General features: G+C 41.9%; 1 protein-coding gene across 1 annotated transcript in view; it reads left to right on the forward strand.

Annotated features, from left to right (window-relative positions):
* The window catches only part of LOC306771411 (neural-cadherin-like), a gene marked incomplete at both ends in the record, with an annotated part of 122,294 nt that overhangs the window by 78,135 nt on the left and 23,779 nt on the right, over window positions 1-20,380 (forward strand). Inside the window, 12 exons of the mRNA XM_079260576.1 lie at window positions 278-445; window positions 4,580-4,829; window positions 5,136-5,263; window positions 5,669-5,855; window positions 7,879-8,022; window positions 9,342-9,625; window positions 10,107-11,715; window positions 12,424-12,517; window positions 13,299-13,483; window positions 14,369-14,598; window positions 15,061-15,338; window positions 17,257-17,471. Coding sequence (XP_079116702.1) covers window positions 278-445; window positions 4,580-4,829; window positions 5,136-5,263; window positions 5,669-5,855; window positions 7,879-8,022; window positions 9,342-9,625; window positions 10,107-11,715; window positions 12,424-12,517; window positions 13,299-13,483; window positions 14,369-14,598; window positions 15,061-15,338; window positions 17,257-17,471 — 3,772 coding nt within the window. The remainder of the gene's footprint in view (window positions 1-277; window positions 446-4,579; window positions 4,830-5,135; window positions 5,264-5,668; window positions 5,856-7,878; window positions 8,023-9,341; window positions 9,626-10,106; window positions 11,716-12,423; window positions 12,518-13,298; window positions 13,484-14,368; window positions 14,599-15,060; window positions 15,339-17,256; window positions 17,472-20,380) is intronic.

The raw sequence follows: 20,380 nt of genomic DNA on the forward strand, positions 1-20,380 counted from the left end.
AGTCTAGGAAGAGAAATGTGGACCACAGACCAGGTGTACTGGAGCAGTGTGCGCCATGGGAGATAGTAACTCTCTTTGCTGTAGAATGTGTGTATTTTATAGCTCTAAAGACTTTCTAGAAAAAGTATTCACAAAAACACTGGAAGGAGAAAAAGGAATAATAAAAGCATCATCCTACATTAACTTTAATCAATACTTTTTTTGTTATTGTTGATTGTTTACCTGCTCTTGAATGTAATGGTGGTTTTACCAGCTGAATTGTTACTGTTGTACACAGAGGACCTATATTACAAGGGACATTATAGCAACAGATGGAGGAAACCGCAGCACTTCCGTGGAGCTGGCAGTCACCATCACTAACGTGAAGAACCAACCGCCTGAGTGGGAAAAAGACAGCTACAACGTGGTCATACCTGAGAACACTGCACGGGACACACCGATAGTGGTATGAGAGCATGGAGCTTTGATTGCTGTGTTGTTTATATCACAACATGCTGTTGTGCTAGTTTCTATTGCTATTTGAGGTTCCTTTAATTGCATCAGATGCTTGTTTGTCTGCTTTCTTGGATAAGTGCAATGCATGGGCATTATTTAGACAGTGTCCTCTTCATGCTCAGAACACACCTCGAAGAGCTTGTCAGTGTGCTGGGAAATCTGTAAACGTGTTATAGTTTGATGCTGTAGGAGAAAGCCGACTTCAAATTGCATGTGCCAAGCAAGTTTCATGTCTACAGGCTAATTAAATTCATTAAAATGTCTTTGATGTGAAAACACGTAGCTATCAATCAGACGGCAAAAAAAAATCACTGTTTTCAAGGTCTTTACAAGGGGAGTCACTGAGATAAAGGGTTGTGTCAGGATTTAGACAACAATTTGACTTTCATCCTACTGTAGCTCCTACTCAGGTAATCAATCATTGCAATAATAATAATCAAAACTTGACAGAAACGTCTTCTTTTTTTTTTTTTAGACTACAAACCCCAGTTGCAGCCTGACCCAGTTCTTGCAATGTGATGTTTGAAAGAACGTTACCTGAGCGACCTCAAAGAAAGAGACAGGCTGGCATTTGGGAATAGGCTTATTCCTATTTTTCCCTTGGTTGTAGAGACTGATGCTACTCCATATCTGTAAACTGGGAGGCTGCAGCCTGCAGCTAGTTCGTTCAGCTCAACAAAAAGACAGGAAAACAGTTCAACTGGCTTTGTCCAAAGTTAAAGAAATGTGCCTGACAGCAGTCCTGAAACGCACTAATTAACAAATTGTATCTCATTTGTTTTGCCAGATTAAGTCTGTTACCAGCTTTTATGCTAAGCTAAGCTAATCGCCTCCCAGCTCTAACTCACACAGACATGAGAGTGGTATCAACTGACTCTCGGCAAGAAAGCGAATAAGCACATTTCCCAAAATGCAAAACTATTTCTTTAAGCCCGGAATGATAACAGTCTTTAGCAGCTCAAAGCACTTGAGCATGAAGCCATAGCCAAGAAACGATTAACATGGCTGGCATAAGACCTGAGGCAGGGGCAAAGCTGGCTCTGTCCAAACTAGAAAAGCACACAAGCACCTCCACCGATAACTAACTGATACGCTATACATTGTTTCTTTTATTTGTGCTGGAAAAAGAGTCAAACTGTGACTTTATGAGAAGTTAAATGCTCTCATTATTTCTTGGCTGGGCACGCTGACCTCATGGATTCTCGTTGCAGCTGTGAAATTGCAAAGTGAAGGTTTCTGGCACAGCTTTGCTTACTTTCAAGGTGCAAGAAAGGGGGAAAAATTGAAGATGTCGACACTCCAGCCTCACAAACAGCATTTAAAGAATTAGCTTGGAAACTACGCTTATTTGCTTTCTTGCAGAGAAAATCAATATCAATTTTGTGTGTGTCCATTTGATACGCTATCGCTTGTCCCATAATTTCACGGTAGCAGTCAAAACTCCAGCAAAACAGCATGAAGAACAACTTTATTAGTCTAACCCATTTCGGATTGCAATCTTAACCGGGTCCTCATAAAACAGCTAATAAATGGCATTCTTAGAAAAAAATATGATTAAAAAATGTATATAGACTCCGCATTAAAGTATTCATTCTTACTGTTAATATTATTATATTTTCTTGACTTTAAGTACATTGTGGCATTTTGACATTAGTGCTTATTTTTAGAGATAAATGTTGTGAATTAACAGGGGTTTTAATGAACTCTTAACCTGCTGGTTCGTCTCTCAGATAAGTGATTTCTTTTCTTTTGTAACCTCCGTGATGAAAAAACAAATTTCTTCAGTGCACTAATTAGGAGTAAATTGCAAATCTGCCCAGTTAATTTGTTTTAAAGTTACAAAGCTCTATTAAGAAATTAGTCACTGTAGCAGAATGATATCGACTGTATAATGTTTTAATAAAAAAGAAGAAAGTGATTGTTTTGTGATCATATTTGTTCCTTGAAGGACTCAGTTAAATGATCTGAAGATGTGATATTTTATTTAAATACTCATCAGGTTTAGTAGTTTCTCTTCAGGTCAGATTAACTAAGAAAAAGTAGTAGTAGTACTAATAATATTATATTGTACTGATATGAAAATATTTCAATGAGTTATGGCCTTGCTGATGTTTTTGTGTGAAAATACAACATCTAAAAAACATCTGGGTTTTAGAAATAATGCTTCTTTTTTTTACATATGTTTAAGTAAAACATGTAGAAAAACCTTCAAAAGAAACCAATTCAGTCTGACTTATTTTTATTTAAGTTAATGACATAATCAAAAATAACATTAATATGAATGATGTTATAAATATGAGTAATAATCTACGTCTTGGTTTGATTGCATTTTATTTTGAAAGCTATTTGTTTATGATAATATTATGTCAGATCTCACTTAAGATGCTGTTAGCCACATGTTTTATGATGATTATGTACTACAAATAATGCCAAAGTTTTGTCTTCTGCAGTGTTGAAATGACTTTTCAGTCACTGGGGTGTTAAATGAAAAGGTATAAGATTGCTATCGATCTTTCCTAAAGGAAAAAAGTAACTGATTCTTTAAAAGCCAAAAGTATTCAGTGATATCAGAGACTGAGACAATCATTCTCATTTAAAAGCTAATTACTTATTTATCAATGAAAATTGAAAACTTTTCCTTGATACTTTACTCAGCTCAGGTTTGTTTTAGCCATTATGCCGGTGGTTCTCCAACTTTTCCTAGCATCCTCCTCTTCCCCTCCTCTTCCTCTTTGCAGAATAAACATTCCCATATAAATATAGATAAATAAATGCACTTTTAATGCCAACACAAGTTATTTTACTTGATAAAAACAATTTCTTCATATTAGAATAAAACAATTCATGTAAAAGTGTTCCTGGTTTTACTCAAACAAGAACTCTAACCCCTATTTTCTATCTCTGAACTGAATATAAGTTTGAAAATACTAATAGAATTAAACATAATTAACATCTGACTTGATGCTGCTGTGAAGAAATAATAATTTAGGGATCCATTCTCACCAGATGCCAGCCCACCTATGACCACCATCACAGGAACGGCACTGATCAGGGCAGGCCAGGTTCCCCACTGCAGCCATAGGGCTGCTATGCAGGTCCCTAGGCATCCAAGCAGGATGAATGCTCCAACAGCAATCCTGCAGACTGAGCAGGCAGAGGCTCTGGTGTGGTGGTGGACCCCAACAGAAAAAATGTATAACACAAATGATGGATGATGAACCAATATGGAGACAAATTTCATTAAAACAGGTTGACAAATTACATGAGCAAAATGTTAAAAGTTAAATAAATCAATAATAAACGTAAGAATAAATTAATAAATTACAAGTTCAGGCTGCCTTTCACTTTGCTAAAAACAACCAAGTTAGGTAAGTATAAAAACAAAATGTGCAGGTATTTTGGCAAAAATGAGCTCTGGCTGGACTTGGACCCGCAGCCAGAATCCTGCAACATGCCAGGAACCTGCAGGTACCAATGGGTGGTCTGCAAGAAAGTTGCTTCACGTGTAAATAAATAAACATGCATAATCAAAATGTCATAGATGGATGCAGAATAATATTGAGCACAGTATTTTTTTTAAATATTAGTATAAAATAAGCGTTGTGTTTTGGCTATTTAAATAACAATATTCCAAAGTGTCAGGCGCTGTGGTTTCCATTGGATGTTTTATTTTTGAGAAGTAATCTCTGTTTACAATAATGTCACCATGAGCAGAAACATTTCAGAGATAATATGATGCAAGCTTATATGAAGCATGTTAAGTTCAGCTCATAGTAAGCCACCCCTGAAGATTTTTCCACTTGGTTAGGTAAGCCCTGTTATTCCACAGTTCTTCTTCTTGGGGTTTTTTTTGGCAGTTGGCAACAACTAATTGGTGCATTGCTGCTGCTACCAAATGGTTTGGAGTCTGGACCGGAATACTTCCAAGAGCCTGAGTTGTCAAAACACGAGTTTATCTGCTTTTTTTTTTTTCCCAATCCCATGCACCCAGGCTGTCATGCTGTTTGAGAATCACTGCATGATTTTTGAATAAGCTGAGACTCTGACCAGGAAAGGTCCTCATCAGCTTGTGTGTGCTTCACAGACCATCAAGGCGACTTCTCAGCTGGGTGACCCAAGAGTGACCTACAATCTTGAGGATGGGATGGTTCCTGAAACCAACATGCCAGTCCGTTTCTACCTCTCCCCCAACCGGGAAGATGGCACTGCCTCCATTCTGGTGTCAGAACCACTGGACTACGAGACCACTTCCTTTTTCTCTCTCCAGGTCCGGGCGCAGAACGTGGCCGCGGTGCCTCTCGCGGCTTTCACTAGAGTTTATGTTAACATTACAGGTAATACCATTTATTCATATAAAATCTCCCATTAATCCATCATTTTGCTTTAGCGATGTATTTCAGCTTTAAAACCTATTTGTCTCTGGTTGACAAACACATCAGTCTTCCTAAAAGCATCACTCGACAACCTTCTTATCGTGTACATATTCTGTCTGGTTATTCTGCATGTGAGGATGTCACCAACCACACTGGATGACTCATGTCTTGCATGATTAAACAGCTTTACCAAAACTTGATTATTTATTACAAAGCAACTGTGTGCAAATGAAGTAATTTTTTTGCAATTAAATCATCTTTTTCAAGATGTCAATGACAACGTGCCGTTCTTCACCTCCTCCATCTACGAGGCCTCGGTAACAGAAGGAGCCCAGATAGGAACTTCGGTTCTCCAAGTGTCTGCCCACGACAAAGACCTGGGTCTCAACGGCGAGGTGCGTGGGGATCTATTTGTGTTCTTGTTGGGGAAGAATAAGAAATGAGAAACTTTAACAAAAATCTCCTCAGTTAAATCCTCTGAGGGCTGTTTCTTTGCTAAACCATCCATGTCACTCCAGACAAAGCCTTATGTAACATCGCTCTCCACTCCCTCCAGTGTGGGAGCTTTTGTTCCACTGTTGTCAAAGTATTGTACAAGCTGTGTTGAGAGCGCCTGTTATCAGCTGTCAGAATCAGCTTGACAATATTGGTGGAACAGACTGTATGAAAAGGGGTTTAATAAGAAGACAGACTCAGGAAAAATGGTGGAAACCTCCTGGCCTCCTTTAATTTCTCATTTTTCTACATGTTGCCTGAAAGTGTGAGATAGCTGATCATTTTTAAACACCTTTGCTCCACAGATCGCTTACTCTCTGCTTAACGACAGCAGTGGGGACCACCATTTGTTTCGTATTGACCCTAAACATGGGATCATCTACACAGAGGCTGTGTTTGACCGTGAAGCCCGCAGCTCGTACTTGCTGGAAGTCCAATCTGAGGATGGCCAAGCATCCGCACGGCCTGGCAAAAACAAACAACCCAACACAGGTGAGGCTGGATCGATTAACAGATGAACGGACAGGTGTTTGGATGGCTTAATAAGAAAAACCTTTTAAAAAAAGCGCAAAAGTTATAATTAAATATAATTTTGACCCTAAGTTGGCCTAACGGTATGTCAGCATTTGCAACATGAAAGTTTGCATCCTTAACAAGCGCTGGAAGCTTAATGAGGTACGTTGTCATTATTTAAATGATTGGCAGATACTCCCTTTCTGTAAAACAGGAAACCGTTTTCGGTTGCTCATTTGTTTCACTTGTGAGCTGTCTAGTACCAGATTTCAAACCACAAAAGTGTTACGGGTTGTTTCTGTTTCTTTGACAATAACTCACCATAATGAGTTTGAGCCCAGAGTTACAAGCCGTGCTGAATCACTTCCACAACAGCAGATGAGTGCAGTTTAAAAGTTTCCTCAGGAGTTTCTATAGGTAGCGGGTACATGGATGCTGCTGTTTTGCATAAAGTAGACTTGACTTTGCTTCGTGGAAATTTGGAACAGACAGATTGCAACTATTCTTTTGTCTGTGCTGTGTGTGAAATTTAGGTTATCTTAGCAGGCAGGCAGGAGAAACAGCTAGCTCGGTTGTAGCTGTTCAGCTGCCACAAGCAAGACTGAAAACAAGGATGGTAAATGTTAGCCACTGCTAGGCTTTGCTAGCTGCTGAGTTTTCCTACTTTGGAAAAAGTTGTTTAACCGTTTAGCTGTTGTTGTGCTAACAAGCTAAGCCAATAAACTGTTGGCTTTGTCTTCATAACAGCTTTGGTTTGACTCTCAGAAAAGCGTGTTTGTGTGTTTCTCAGATTCAGGGATCCTTCGTTTTTAGTCAAACCAGTTGGCAGAGCTGACTTTGAGGTGACCTACTGCCTTTAAATAAGGTTACATCCACAGAAAAAGCTGCATTGCTCTTTGAGTGTAAACCTAAAGGGCAATGCTAAATGTCTATAGCTCTAAACTATGACGGATGCTGCCTTGTGTTTTAAACAGACTGCATTGGTTTACAGTCACACCTTGGGATTGACTTTAAAAAAGAGAATCTCAATTTGATTTATTCCATAGCCATAACCAGGCCGGCCTTACACCCCGTCCACGTGAAAGCAGCTCAGAGATTTGCTGGTTTACTCTTACTTTTGGCCCAAACCTTCTCTTGTAATGGTTTGAATTTTAACTCTTCAATATTTAACTTGTTTGTTTGTTTATCGTGCTCCGTCTGTGACATTTCAGCAGCCAGAAGAATTTCAGTCTGTATTTTCAGTGATGTAATATGACATTTGTGTTCAGAAGTGGGTCTTTTGCATGTATTTGTAAAGCTGGCATTAGGGGTTGCGGGTGATGTTTTGGAGCAGCAAAGCCCTCTCTCCAGGGTTGCCAGGGCTGCTTAGCATTTCCAATGAGCCTTAGCTGTGTCTACATATCTGCCACATCCAGACGGGCTCATCTGTACTGCAAACATTACCTGCCTCTCTGACACCTCTGTGATGCAGCGAAGAGAGGAGGCAATGGTAACAAAATAAGCCAAGAAAGAAATAAAGTCGGATTCCACCATCATCATTTCTGACTGCAGTTCTAAATTAACATGTCACCAGTGTGCTTTCTGAACAGATAATTTACTCTCTCTAGCTAAAGAAATAAACAGTGTAATGAGGAGGGAATAGATAAGACGCAAACACTTGTCATTTTCTGAGTATTTAACCTCCCCAGTAGAGAGTTTCTGTATCTACTCACCACAAAACAGTAGCTGGTGAAGAGGTTATTGTCAGCACTGGTGAAACAGGAGATGAATAAAATATGTAAAACGCACTTTGCAAATAACATTCAGACTGACTTTTATGTGATTGGTAAATTGTGTTAAGTTAAATGCCTCTTTCCATCTAAACAGAGACAATGAAATGTCGAATTAATAAACAGACGGGATGAGGATAACACATAGTGTGTGGCGTTACTGGAGTTGTGTGCATGTGTGTGTGTGCTGGCGTGCAGAACTGTTTAATCTTCTGCCATTCTCATTCTTGCAGACACAGCGTATGTGAGGGTTTTCATCAGCGACGTCAACGACAACAAGCCTGTCTTTGCTCAGCGGCTGTATGAAGTCGGTGTGGATGAGAATGCAGATGTGGGCCTGGCTGTTGTCACCGTTAGTGCTAATGACGAGGATGAAGGTATGTTTGATGAAGCGACAGGCTGGCGTGGCTGAAAGGAGATTTTACTGATGCCATTTCTTAGATGTAAAGGTTAAAGAAGCTAGCCAACCAGAACATACATTAAAGTTTTTATGAAACTTTACAGAGGTTTGAGGATTTCTTTATCCTTATCCGCTCTCTCGGTCTGGCAGGAAGTATTTTTGGCTGTCTATCAGTCAGTTTTTAATTAAGCTGTGTGCCGAGCAGACACCCGTCTTTTCTTTTTTTTTGCAATCTTGCATGTATTTGTAGCAGTACGCATAAGGTCCCCCTGGGGGCAGACTTTTCCAATCTGGCCTGAGTTCGGCAAAAATGATGCTGCTGCAATCAAGCAGTGTTCTAGATTTAGCAGTCATTTAAGAGCTTGGTAATGCACTGTAGCACATTTGTTCCAAAAAGAGTGACATGCTCCCACACAGTAGGTGGGCGGGATTTAAGCAATAAAGCAGTTGCTCATCCTTTATACAGCAGTAGGCTAAGATCCTTTTATTGGGAATGTTTAGGTCCGTTAATCAAGTATTTATGGAGAGCGGGGGTGCTGCTTAGACTGGGCTGCTACACTAATGATGAATTGCTGTAGAATAAAACCAACCCCCAACATCAGAGCTACAATACTGTTGCACTTGTGCATTAGAGACCATGCTCAATCTGTCTTATTTAAAGTCTCCACCCTGGGTCTGACTGCTGTAAGCCTGCCAGAGCCCTGTGGGAGACAGGAAGCATTTTGTCAGTTAGGGTTGTGTTAATAGAGCAGATTAGTGTATTTACATGGGATTTTAGCTTCTTTAACCCAATGGGATGATTGAAAGTAAAGACTGTATGTTCCAGAAGATTATCTCATCTATTCCAATGTTAAAACATCAGATTGATGGAAACACAGTGGATAAGTTCAGCTATTGACTAACCCTTTACTAAACTGCCCCCCAACCTCCCCCCAATCTCACCCAGGCCTTAAAATCATCCCCCAGAGGGCACTATCAGGGTGTATTATACTGCCTTCCTCTCTCATTACTTTTTCCTGCACTCTCTCTCTTTCTTTTTAATTAGTATCTGATTAAAGCCGAGGAGACAAAGTACAAAGTTTCCATTTAATTAAGTAATCAAAACAAGAAAGGGTTACATGAAAATATACTAATCTTCAGGTCTTGGACGAAATGGGGAGAAACCCCCTTGTGGTTTTACTCTTCTGCTTTTGCAAAGGTGCTACAGCATAAAGTTAGGAAGAGAAAGCAGCCGACTTAAGCTGCAAATAACTTCTGAAATTATACCTGCATTTCTTCGTGTGTTTCCCGCCGCAGGGGCCAACGCCAAGCTGCGCTACCAGATAACATCTGGAAACAAAGGCGGTGCTTTTGACATTGAGCCAGAGGTTGGGACGATCTTTATTGCACAGCCGCTGGACTACGAGCAGCAGAAGAGGTACAAGCTACTGGTGCTGGCCTCAGACGGGAAGTGGGAAGACTACGCAGCTGTCGTCGTGACTGTGGTCAATAAGAACGACGAGGCGCCTGTCTTCTCCATGAATGAGTACTATGGATCAGTCGCAGAGGAGCTGGATGGATCGCCCGTGTTTGTGTTGCAGGTAAGAGACCAGTACATTTCATGGAAAAAGGAAACTAAAAACATTAAAACATAAATATCTGTAATTACTCCTCTTTGCTCTCAGTGGTTTATAGGGCAACTAAATAATTACTGCATTTTTTTCCCCTGACATGTTATTTCAGTTTATCTACTGCAGCTGTTTCACCCCAGCTCTAAACATTATAGAATTTTAATTCTGTTCGTTCGCAGAGACAGCGGTGATGGATCTTGTGTGGGGAATTCAGCGGTGAGGCTGTCAGGCCTGCTCTCCGGCCATACGCAGCAAACATGCCTGATCAGAGCTCACTGCTTTAATCTAGGTGGTCAGAAAAATGTGCAAACACCTAAATGAGCTGTCTAAAACCAATCCTAAGCTAAGAGGACTCGGGCGGTGGTTGAAGCAGATAAGAGGAAGCAGTTATTTGGGTTTGAGTGGATGTGATTAAACGCCTTTTCTCAGGAAGTTGTCTTTATCTGTGCAGGTGACGGCCACCGACCCGGACAAAGACGCAGACCAGGACGCCATACGCTACTCCATTCACGGTCAGGGAGCAGAGTCGCATTTCATGATCAATGACATTACGGGGGAGATGTACGCTCAGCGTACCATGGACCGGGAAGAGCGTGCTGTCTGGCGCTTTGTTGTCATGGCGACGGACGAAGAGGGCGAGGGGCTCACCGGCTTCACGGACGTTATTATCAACGTGTGGGACATCAACGATAATGCCCCCACCTTCTCATGCGCGCCTGATAACTGTCTTAGCAACGTGGCCGAGAACTCTCCCCCAGGAACATTCGTGGTGGAAATGACAGCGGTGGATCTGGACGATGCTGCCGTTGGTCAAAACGCCATCCTCACTTACCGCATTACTGAGAATGCAATTAATTCAGACAACGCTGACCTTTTCGCTATCGATTCCAGCACTGGCACCATATCTGTGGCAGCAGAGGGTCTGGACCGAGAAGCCGCTGACAGACACCACCTGGTAGTGGAGGCCAGGGACGGCGGCGGTATGACAGGCACAGCTACTGTAACTATTGTTGTAACAGACATCAACGACCATGTGCCAAAATTCAGAGAGGATTGGTGTGGTGCTCGTGTACCTGAGAGCGCGCAGGAGGACGCGTCCCTTCTGGAGCTGAGAGCTGTGGACCCTGACGATGGCACATACGGACAGCTGGCGTTCAGCGTGGTGGCAGGAGATTCCGAGCAGCGATTCTACATGGTCAGTCACAGACTGGAGCAGATGGGCACGCTGAGGCTGAAGAAAAAGCTGGACTTTGAGCAGCCAGGGGAGCAGCGGTTTAACCTCAGCATCAGGGTAGAGGACTCCGACTTTGCCAGCATCATCCACTGTCTGGTTCTGGTGGAGGATGAGAATGACAATGCCCCTGTGTTTACACCCAACTCCCACCTGCTCTCCCCTCTGCCTGAGGATGTAGCTGTGGGAACCAGTATAATTCAGGTCGTGGCCACTGACGCTGACTCAGGCCTGAATGGGAATGTTTTGTACACCATTCTCCCCCAGTCAGACCCGTACGGGCATTTTTCAGTCAGCCGTGCCGGCGTTGTCACCGTCGCCAAGCCGCTGGATAGGGAAACTGTGGCAAGTTATGAGCTGGTTGTCATGGCAACAGACCGTGGTACACCAGCGATGACTGGCAGTGTTACGGTCCACTTGCCATTGCTCGACATGAATGATAACGGGCCAGAGCTGGAGACAGCCTACACTCCCGTGCTGTGGGAAAACGGTCCAGCCCCTCAAGTGGTCTGGCTTAACCAGAGCTCCACTCTGCTTCACGTTGTGGACAGAGACTCCCCAGAGCACGGACCCCCTTTCTTTCTCTCTCTGCCCTCAGTTTACTCTGCTGACTTCCACCTACTGGACCACGGGAACGGCTCTGCCACGCTCACCACCCTGCGGAGATTCGACAGGGAAAGGCAGAAAGAGTTCCACTTGCCGGTGATAATGACTGACAGTGGCGTTCCTCAGATCACAGCGACAAACACTCTCACCATCACTATTGGAGATCATAATGACAATGCCCATCAGGCAGGAGAGAAAGATGTCTATGTGCACAGCCGCAAGGGTGAGTTGCACGCCTCCCCACATCTCCTTTGCTTTTCCTTCTGGCTTCTGAGCTTTGCACTGCAGGCGGAGCCTGACTGAGGAGACACTACAACTGAAGGGAAGTTATCACGGCTCAGCGCAGTCTGGAATTCATACTTACGCTCTACATTTTACCCATGTTTTGTTATGTTAATGACATCAACATTTTCTTAAGCTGGAAGCACATTCTTCCCTTGCCAACACTTTGCCTAAAGCTGTTATAAACTTCACTTTATTGCAAGGATCATCATTCTCGTTTTGTCTGTATGTGTCTTTAACCCCCCTGCAGGTAAGTTGGTTAGGCACTTTGGCTTGTTAGTGTTTTGATCCTACACAGAACTACATGGTAGTTTTGGTAATTGTGGGAAACAGGAGCGGCGTGACTCATCCAAGCTGCCATTGTTTACTCAGCTGCAGTACTCTGGCACTGCAGGTCGATAATAACATAATCCATACTGAGATAGCCTCGCTTCCTTAAGCCCCACGCTCTCTGAAGTGGAGCACTGAGAGCCTATTCATTCCAGCGGTGGGACTCCACAGTTATGAGCATAATAAGTAGAACAGAACACAAGAATGCAAGATAAGGAGAAGAGAGGGACGAAAAGATAAGTGTTGGCATCAGCAGAATTTGTCCTGACTGAACCAATGTGTGTGTGTGTGTGCATGTGTGTGTGTTTACCTTGAACAGGAAGGATGGTAAATGCAGCACTAGGGAAGGTGTATGCCCCAGATCCAGATGACTGGGACAACAAGACCTACACTCTGGAGACAAGTGCAGCCAAGTAAGAGCGGACTGCTAAATGAATGTTTTGTTATGTTTTCTTCTGAAAAACCCCAAATCTCGAAATGAGCAGGGCAATCCAGAAGCTACAAAGCACCGAAACTCCTGACAAAGTGTAGAATTTGAACAACAAAGAGGAAAACGTGGAATCAGCGATGAGCCGGCATTTCCCTAACGATGCCTCTGTGAATGATATCGCTTGTCTTCACAAACGCCTAACTGGTTTTTCTCATAATCTCAAATGCAATTCCCCAGGCTCTCATATATGCCACGCTTTCCGCTGAGATTTTAATCACTTTCATCATCAGTAATTGCCACTCTGGAAATTACAATCAAATTCCAGCAAACTAAGAAATCTGGATCAACCTGCATGACAGCGTGGAGATGAATCCGCCTATCGGAGCACATTTAACAACATCAGGGACCTTGTGCTGCCGTTCAGGATTCAAACTTTAGTAATTAGATTAGAAATACCAACTGCATATTTGTTTTATTCATATACTAAATTCTGACAGTTACCATGACAACTATCAAGCCTTTTCAGGAGCTGAAGGAGCCAAAGATCTTTTTCTTCTCTCTTCTTTTCCTTGCTGTTGAGTTTTGTTTTTCCTCTTAATCCAAATCCAGTTTTTTTCTGGCCTAAACCCTAAAAGTATCAGTGACCAGCTCTCTGCGTGTCATTCAGCCAGGAGCCGCACAAACAAGCGCAGCCACTTGTCTTTTATTTTCCTTCTCTGTCATCTTCCACTGAAAGGCTCCCTCCCCACCTCTTCTCCTCGCAGGTATTTTAGTTTGAACCAGAGCTCTGGCGTGCTGACCATCCGGCAGAACGCTCCAGCTGGAAGCTACTGGCTGCGGGTGGGTGTTTCCGATGGGGTGTGGCCGGACGTGATCTCAGGAGTCAGGGTTCATGTCAGGGAGCTGGCAGAAAAAGCCATCGTGTCGTCGGCCTCCTTGCGCCTGACAGGTAACGTCTGCAGCAGCACTGACTCACCTGATGGTTGCTGCAGAAGCTCATGACTACATGGCCTCACAACTTTCAGTAAATAAATAAACAGATAAATGAAATAATATTAAAAGCCTTTTGGTTTGAGCCTACGTCTCGATTGTCTCTAAGAAAAAAATGGTCCTTTTCGTTGTTGCCAAGGCCGATGTTGAAAGAGACAATGTCAGCCATCGGCATGAATAAATTGGTGCTTTTCATTGAATGATTACCAGGTTGTCAATCCAGTTAACTCTGAAATAACAGGCTGTCAAACGTCTTTTTTCTCCTAATGGCATTGTTTAGCATTTCTAAGCATTGTAAAGCCACTGTTCGCTCTGTGTCTTCCTAACAGTTGTCTCTTTCTTCTTTGTCGACACTCTGAAGTTTATGTTAGAGTGTTCATTTTTCTGACAGTCTCTCAGATCAAATCTGAGTTATAAAGGTCAATTTGGAAGTGTCAGGTAAAGTCCTTGACATTTAAAAAGCCATTCGGTGAACGGAGTCATAGGCTATTATGGATTCCTCTGACTTCAAGTCGTTATCTTATTTGAGAGATTAAAGATGACGGCTGAAATTCACCAGATATTACAGTGAGGTTGCACCCCAAAAGTGATTGATTTTTCCAGTCATTAGAATATTTCGTACACGGCACTTTGTCATGGAGACTCCGACTTCATGTCGGTGCGGAAACAAACGGTACTGGGCTGCATCAAGACTCAGGAAAAATGGATCAATAGAGGTAGATGTTCGGCTGCCTCTGGTGCTAATGGAATCAGGAACTTCGTAGACTTTGATCAGCTCTGTAGTTGTCATTGAGGAGTCAGTAGTTTTTCTGTCTTGAGCTTCTATTCTCCTTGTCTCCTGAAGGCATTACAGCGAGAGAGTTTATCGACACTAACGTTGAGGGGAAGAGTCGACTGGAGGTGTTCTGGGACTTCCTGTCTGCAACGCTGTCCGTCAGACCAGGAACGATCAACATTTTCAGCATAGCAGACGTAGAGAAGAAAACAGTGGACGTCCATTTCTATGTGCTAACTGATAATGGATACTTGCACCCGGAGAAACTGCACGCTATCCTCGCAGCACATAAAAAGAAGGTGTGTATACACCATCCTGTCAGATTGATAGAGATCAGTGTTCATAAATCAAGTGATAAACTTGGGAGCTAAAGGGGAAAAGATAAAAAGGCCTTTTTTTTTATCTGCCCTTTTACTCTCACACCAGCTTCATGTCTGTTTTCAGCCTGACCCTGTCATGTCTGTTCGTCTCTCATTCAGCTATCAATTTCTCTTCCTATTTCTGTGAAACCCTTTCCTTCCGCCATGTTGCCATCATGAATCGATGTGGTTATCTTCCCTCTGTAACATTTATGCTGACGGCCTTGTCTTCTTCTTTTGCATGACTTGTGGAGGCAATTTGTCTCTTTGAGTGTACCGTGCCGCTATGTCCTGCACGGCAACGAATTTGGGGATAGAAATATCCATTTTCTGTCCTGCCAATTAATGCAATTCCCATTCTTGTCTCCCTCTGCTGCTCCCCTCTTCCATTTCCTGCCGCAGCTGCAGTCACTCCTCCGTACGAATGTGAGCCAGGTGCAGGTAGACGAGTGCGTGCGCACAAACTGCAAGACATCCGGCGGCTGCTACACACAGTTAAGCATCAGTGACTCACCCACTTTGATAGACTCTGGCGCTCTATCCCTGGTCTCAGTGAAAGTGACATCCTCGGCTGTGTGCGGCTGCGCTGCCAGAGAAATGACCCACCAACCCTGCTCCTCCTACCCCACTAATCCCTGCCTAAATGGAGGAACGTGTGTCGATACCCAGAATGGATACAGGTGAGAGGCATGTCTGCAGCTAGGCTTAAGTCAAAATAGGAACCTGAAAGATAAAAGACAGTGTTAATAAAATTCCTGATGTGCTGCACTCTTCACTCCGGTTCTGCTGGAAACCCTGGAAATCTGATTACAAGCAGTGCCCCTAGAGACCAAGTGGTCTTGAGTTACTCTTTAGAGTTGCAAGCTGTAAGTAGATGAAGGCTGATTTTCAAAAGGTTGAATCAGTTTCAATTATTCTGGGAACCTTTCTGTCTGTATTCAGTATCTACAAATATCTGGAGTTGTAACCTGTCCTGTGGTGCAAATCTTCTCAGTAGGTGATAAACAATATTGTGTCAAGGTTATAGCCAGCACTGGAATATTAACCTTAGATATTGATAAATGCCTGTAGTCAGTTTAAAGGCTTTCACCTCCAAGTATAAAGGTCTCTGCAGCCTTTAGCTGAAAAAAAAATGCATGCATTTAATTCCATGCACATACTAATGCCCAGATTAAATAAATATAGGGCAAAAGGATTATTTCAAATCTGCTCCCCTCTATGCTCACAACTTTTAAAATCTCCTTTAATGCTATTTACATGAATATGCAAGACTTTCAAAGGTCAAGTCTTCAGAGACTGCATGTACAGAAAGTATCTAATTATCTTTTAAATTGTCTCTGCTGCATCTTAAGCCCATGGGAAGCCCATGATGTGTTAGATGTCTCATGGAATGTGCTGTATGTGCCTTGATGCGAATGCAGTCCAGCCATAAAGAATGCAATTTTTAGTCCCATCCTTTGTTACAGGAGCTTACCGGGAAGCCTCTGACAGCAGCTAATCAGATATTGTCAGTCAGGAGCGAGAAAAACAGGTCGTGCCCATCCTGATTTGAACGGGCATTGCTCTCATGAGCCACATGAAAGAGCAGCGAAAGAGCGCGGTGCTGTGCTCAGTGTTTACATATGTATGCATAAGGCTGCACTCAGGCTAAGCCGTCCCTTTTGCTGCATATGGATCAGTATTCTTGACATGTGTTGCCCCTTTGCACAATAAACAGTGGTGGGAGAAACAGCCTCATACAGACAGCCTTCTTCAGACATTGCATGAAAATAGATGGTTTTGACATTATCAGCAGAGCCAGCTTGTCTCACATGCCTGCAGTAGAGAGGACAGGATGAGATCAACCACTATCCTCAATCCTCGCCATCGTTTTGACTGAATGGGCTGTTTGTCACCACCATATGTATCTCCACCTTTATGCCCATCTATTTCTTTTTTTTTTTTTTTTTTTTTTTAGCTTGGTTAGATTCACCACTTCACTCTTCTGCACAAACAGATTCCGGAGAGCTATAAATAACATTTCATTTCCAGTTTGCACGAGAACAGTGATCCTCAACTCCAAAAGCTCTAATCAAAGAAGATAAGTACAAGCGGAGGCAATCTAGCTGTGTGTAATACCTTCAGATTGAGAAGGAGGTGTTGGGAGGATCGCAGGAAAAAAGTCCAGGAAATCAGTGATGGTTTGACACATAGAAAAGTGAGAGAAATAGATTTAATTATCTCCTAACAAAAGAAATGTGATGTGGCGAGCGTGACCAGTCTCCAGGGAGATTGCTTCAGACAGCTGTGATAGATAAGGAGCAGAGCAGAGTAACGTTGTGTTCGCAGCTAATTGATTTAATGTAGAACTGAATATTCAGGACTTTGTCGCTAACGCAAACAGCTGATTGATAAAAGTGCTCTCTCCGCCGTCTGTTGACAGTGTGTTCAAGCCAAGGCAGACCTCGGCTCGTGCGCATCAACAAGCATGTCACGTTTGCCAGAGATTCGACAACGCAGAGATTTCTTATAGCCCCAAAACTGACTGACACAGATTATTTCTTTCCCCTTGTTTTGTTGGGATTTTTCACTCACTTTCTGCCATCCTCTGTCCTACAGGTGCCACTGCCCCCCGCAGCTTCAGGGGCCAAATTGTCAGCAGACGATTCTTAGTTTCCTTGGCAACGGTTATGCCTGGTTTCCTCCCATAAGGCCATGCTTTGATAGCCATCTTTCACTGGAGTTTATGACAGAAGAAGATGACGGACTGCTGCTGTATGCTGGCCCACTGGCCACACTTTTACCTGGGGACCGTGAAGACTACATGGCAATAGGTAAAGAGTCTGGATAATTAGATGTGTGCCTGGGGGGCTTCTGAGCTCTAAAACTTGGAACTTAATTATGTGTGTTTAATTACTTGGTGAAAGCTGATGAGAAGCAAATCTAAGGCAAATTTTATTTTTTAGTGCAGTGAGGCATTATAGCATTCAGTCGAGTGAGATATTCAGCAAGTGCTTCAATGTGATGCTTCACTGACAAACTAGTTTCATCATTAAAAGTCTCAGTATTACTCTGTCATGTGTACCCCGGTTCAGTGTCAAAGCAGCTCTCAGGCTGTTGAATAGACATTCAGTTACTGCATTCCAGTTCACATTAATGGGCCTTCCTGCTCACTGCTCAGGAATACCAGCAACATTCCTCTGCCTAAATTCTTTCCACCCCAAAGTATCACCAATGCAGACATCACCGTCTCCTAATTTAAATTCTTCCTATTGATTCCAAGTTTTTGATTCTACAGACACCATACCTTAGTAACGTTTGTTTTTAACATCAGTTCTAAGTAACAGAGCTGCTGTAAACATCCAGAAAATACCAACATTTATGTGTTGGTTCATGGTGAATTACATGTTTTTAAGAGCAGGTTCAAGATCCACCTTTTTAGTTTGGCTTTTAGCTGATTTATACTGTTTAGATTTTATATATTTGATTTAATAACTTTTTAATTGTTCATCTTTTTTCTCTTAATCACTAGGATATATTGGTTTTTATTCAGTGTCTTAATACATTTTATGTGTTTTAAATGTTTTTATCTAAATGTATTTTTTATTTTTATTTACTTATTTATCTTTTGGGGGGGGTGTTGAGTGTGCACGTTTCTGTTCTGTCTGTAATTGAGATTGGAAGGTTGGTTGAGTGGGAATGATTTTAAATTATAAAGGGCTTCGAGTCACATTTTTTATGCTGGAAAAGCGCTTTATAAATAAAGTTTGAATTGAATTGAAGTACAAGTGAAAGCAGAAACCAAGTCGCAGATACTAACTTTCATGATTTACTTGGTAGTCCTGCAGATGCATCATGTAAAAATCTGGTCACAAAGCACCACATATTGGCTACGTTTATGTAGGAGTTTTAATACCTTTTTAATTCTGAATTAAAGTTAATTTTGCTTTAAACTGAACAAAAATGGCCATGTAAACACCTAATTCCTAATGCAAAAGTCAATTCAGACTTTAACTTAATTCCGAAGTAAGTGGCTGGTTTTAAATCCGGACTGATTAATCCCTTTTTCCATGGTGCACATATTCCACGCGTCGTTTTCTTTCTCGTCTTCGGGTAGTCGTCCATCTCCTTGTCAGCTGCTGAAAAAAGTAAAGTAGTCGCTCGTGTCGAGTTGCTGCTTCAAAATTATAATGAAAATTGCACAAAAACTTATACTTATCATGCAGTTTTATATGTTGCAACAAAAAGACCAGAAGCAGGAAGTGAACTTTGTTTATTTTTGGTAAATGTAAGTACATCACGTCCAATCAGAATCCTTCCCAACCTGCCAATGTAAAGCAGAATTAAGGACGAGTTTCCATGTAAGTCTCCTTTCAGAATTATTATTTCCATCTAAATTTGTAGGAGAATAATGTTTATTTGGAATTATTTAATTCCAAAACATCATGTACCCGAACGCAGTGTTTGCTCAAACAGCATCCTTTAATTTACTTTATAAATTATTTGCATCACTACATTGTGGATCACTTTGCATATGGACTGAACACACTATAATCCATTCCTAGTACTACTAGATTAACTTTTGACATATTAATCTCCACAGACATCCTGGTTAAACTAATTCTAATTCGGTTATTATGAGTTTTCCAGGGTTTATTAGCTTTTTTTAAAAATCATTTTTCTTCATTTGTTAAATATAAAGAATTGCAACATATAAACAGGTAACAGTTTTCTTTAAACCAGTGGTGGTCCTGCAGCTTTTTAAAGTTTCCCTGCTCCAACACACCTGATTGAAATGAATAAGTTCCTGTGCAGGACTTGATGAGCATGAATGAATCGGTTGTTTATTTCAGACATGCGGAAAATCTTCAGAAATCATAACAAACAGCTCAGATATTAAATATAAAAATACCAATAAATAAAAACAGACTTGAATAAAATCCGTTGGCCATATTAACTGAGAGGCTGTAGGTGGAAAATGATGCCGAAATACATAAAGTCCCATTAACTGTTTAGAAAAAGTGGCACAGTTTGACAAGAATGATCTTTCACTGCAACCCTGTGAGAGCGGAGTGTCATTTCCAGAAGTTTTTGTTATTCTTAGAAATGAAACGGTAAGTGATGAAATTTCAAATAAGTGAGCTTTTCCTGGTCCAAGAAGCAGACGAGACTTTGTAGTGAGCGTTGTTAAGTCTAACTGACCCAGATCCAGAGAAGACAATACTCTGATTATGGTGTTGACATGAGCAGGAGATAGAATATTCCTGTTTACATCACACACATGACGTTCTCTTTGCACTTCCAGTGCCTGTTCTCATCAAAAGTTTAATTATATCTTCCTCCATCAAAGCACAGCACAATCTTTTATTTTTTTCTTCTTCACCCCAACAGTTCATGTTTTTACTGCAGCCTTCTTGTTCTTGGTGTTAAATCAACCAAAAGCAACACATGTCAGTCCATTACTTATTGAACTTCACTGGCTACTCAGCGATACCCGAGTCAAATCCAAGTCAATCAGGTTTGCCAACAGGGTGACGGCGGGGTCTTCACCCAGTTAAATCCAGTCCTGCAGGCTTCAGCTTGTTCTCCACTGCTGCATTTTCTCAGGAACACGTCTGGAGCGATCATCCCTCCACACAAATCAGACTCAGTCTAAATCATGCATTTTGATGACAGTGCTTTAACTGTTTTACTCTAAATATTCATTGTTTGCACACACATATATAAAGACGTACATTTTCCA

This window comes from Telmatherina bonti (assembly GCF_933228915.1).
Source record: "Telmatherina bonti genome assembly, chromosome: 2".
In the NCBI taxonomy this organism is placed as follows: Eukaryota; Metazoa; Chordata; class Actinopteri; order Atheriniformes; family Telmatherinidae; genus Telmatherina; species Telmatherina bonti.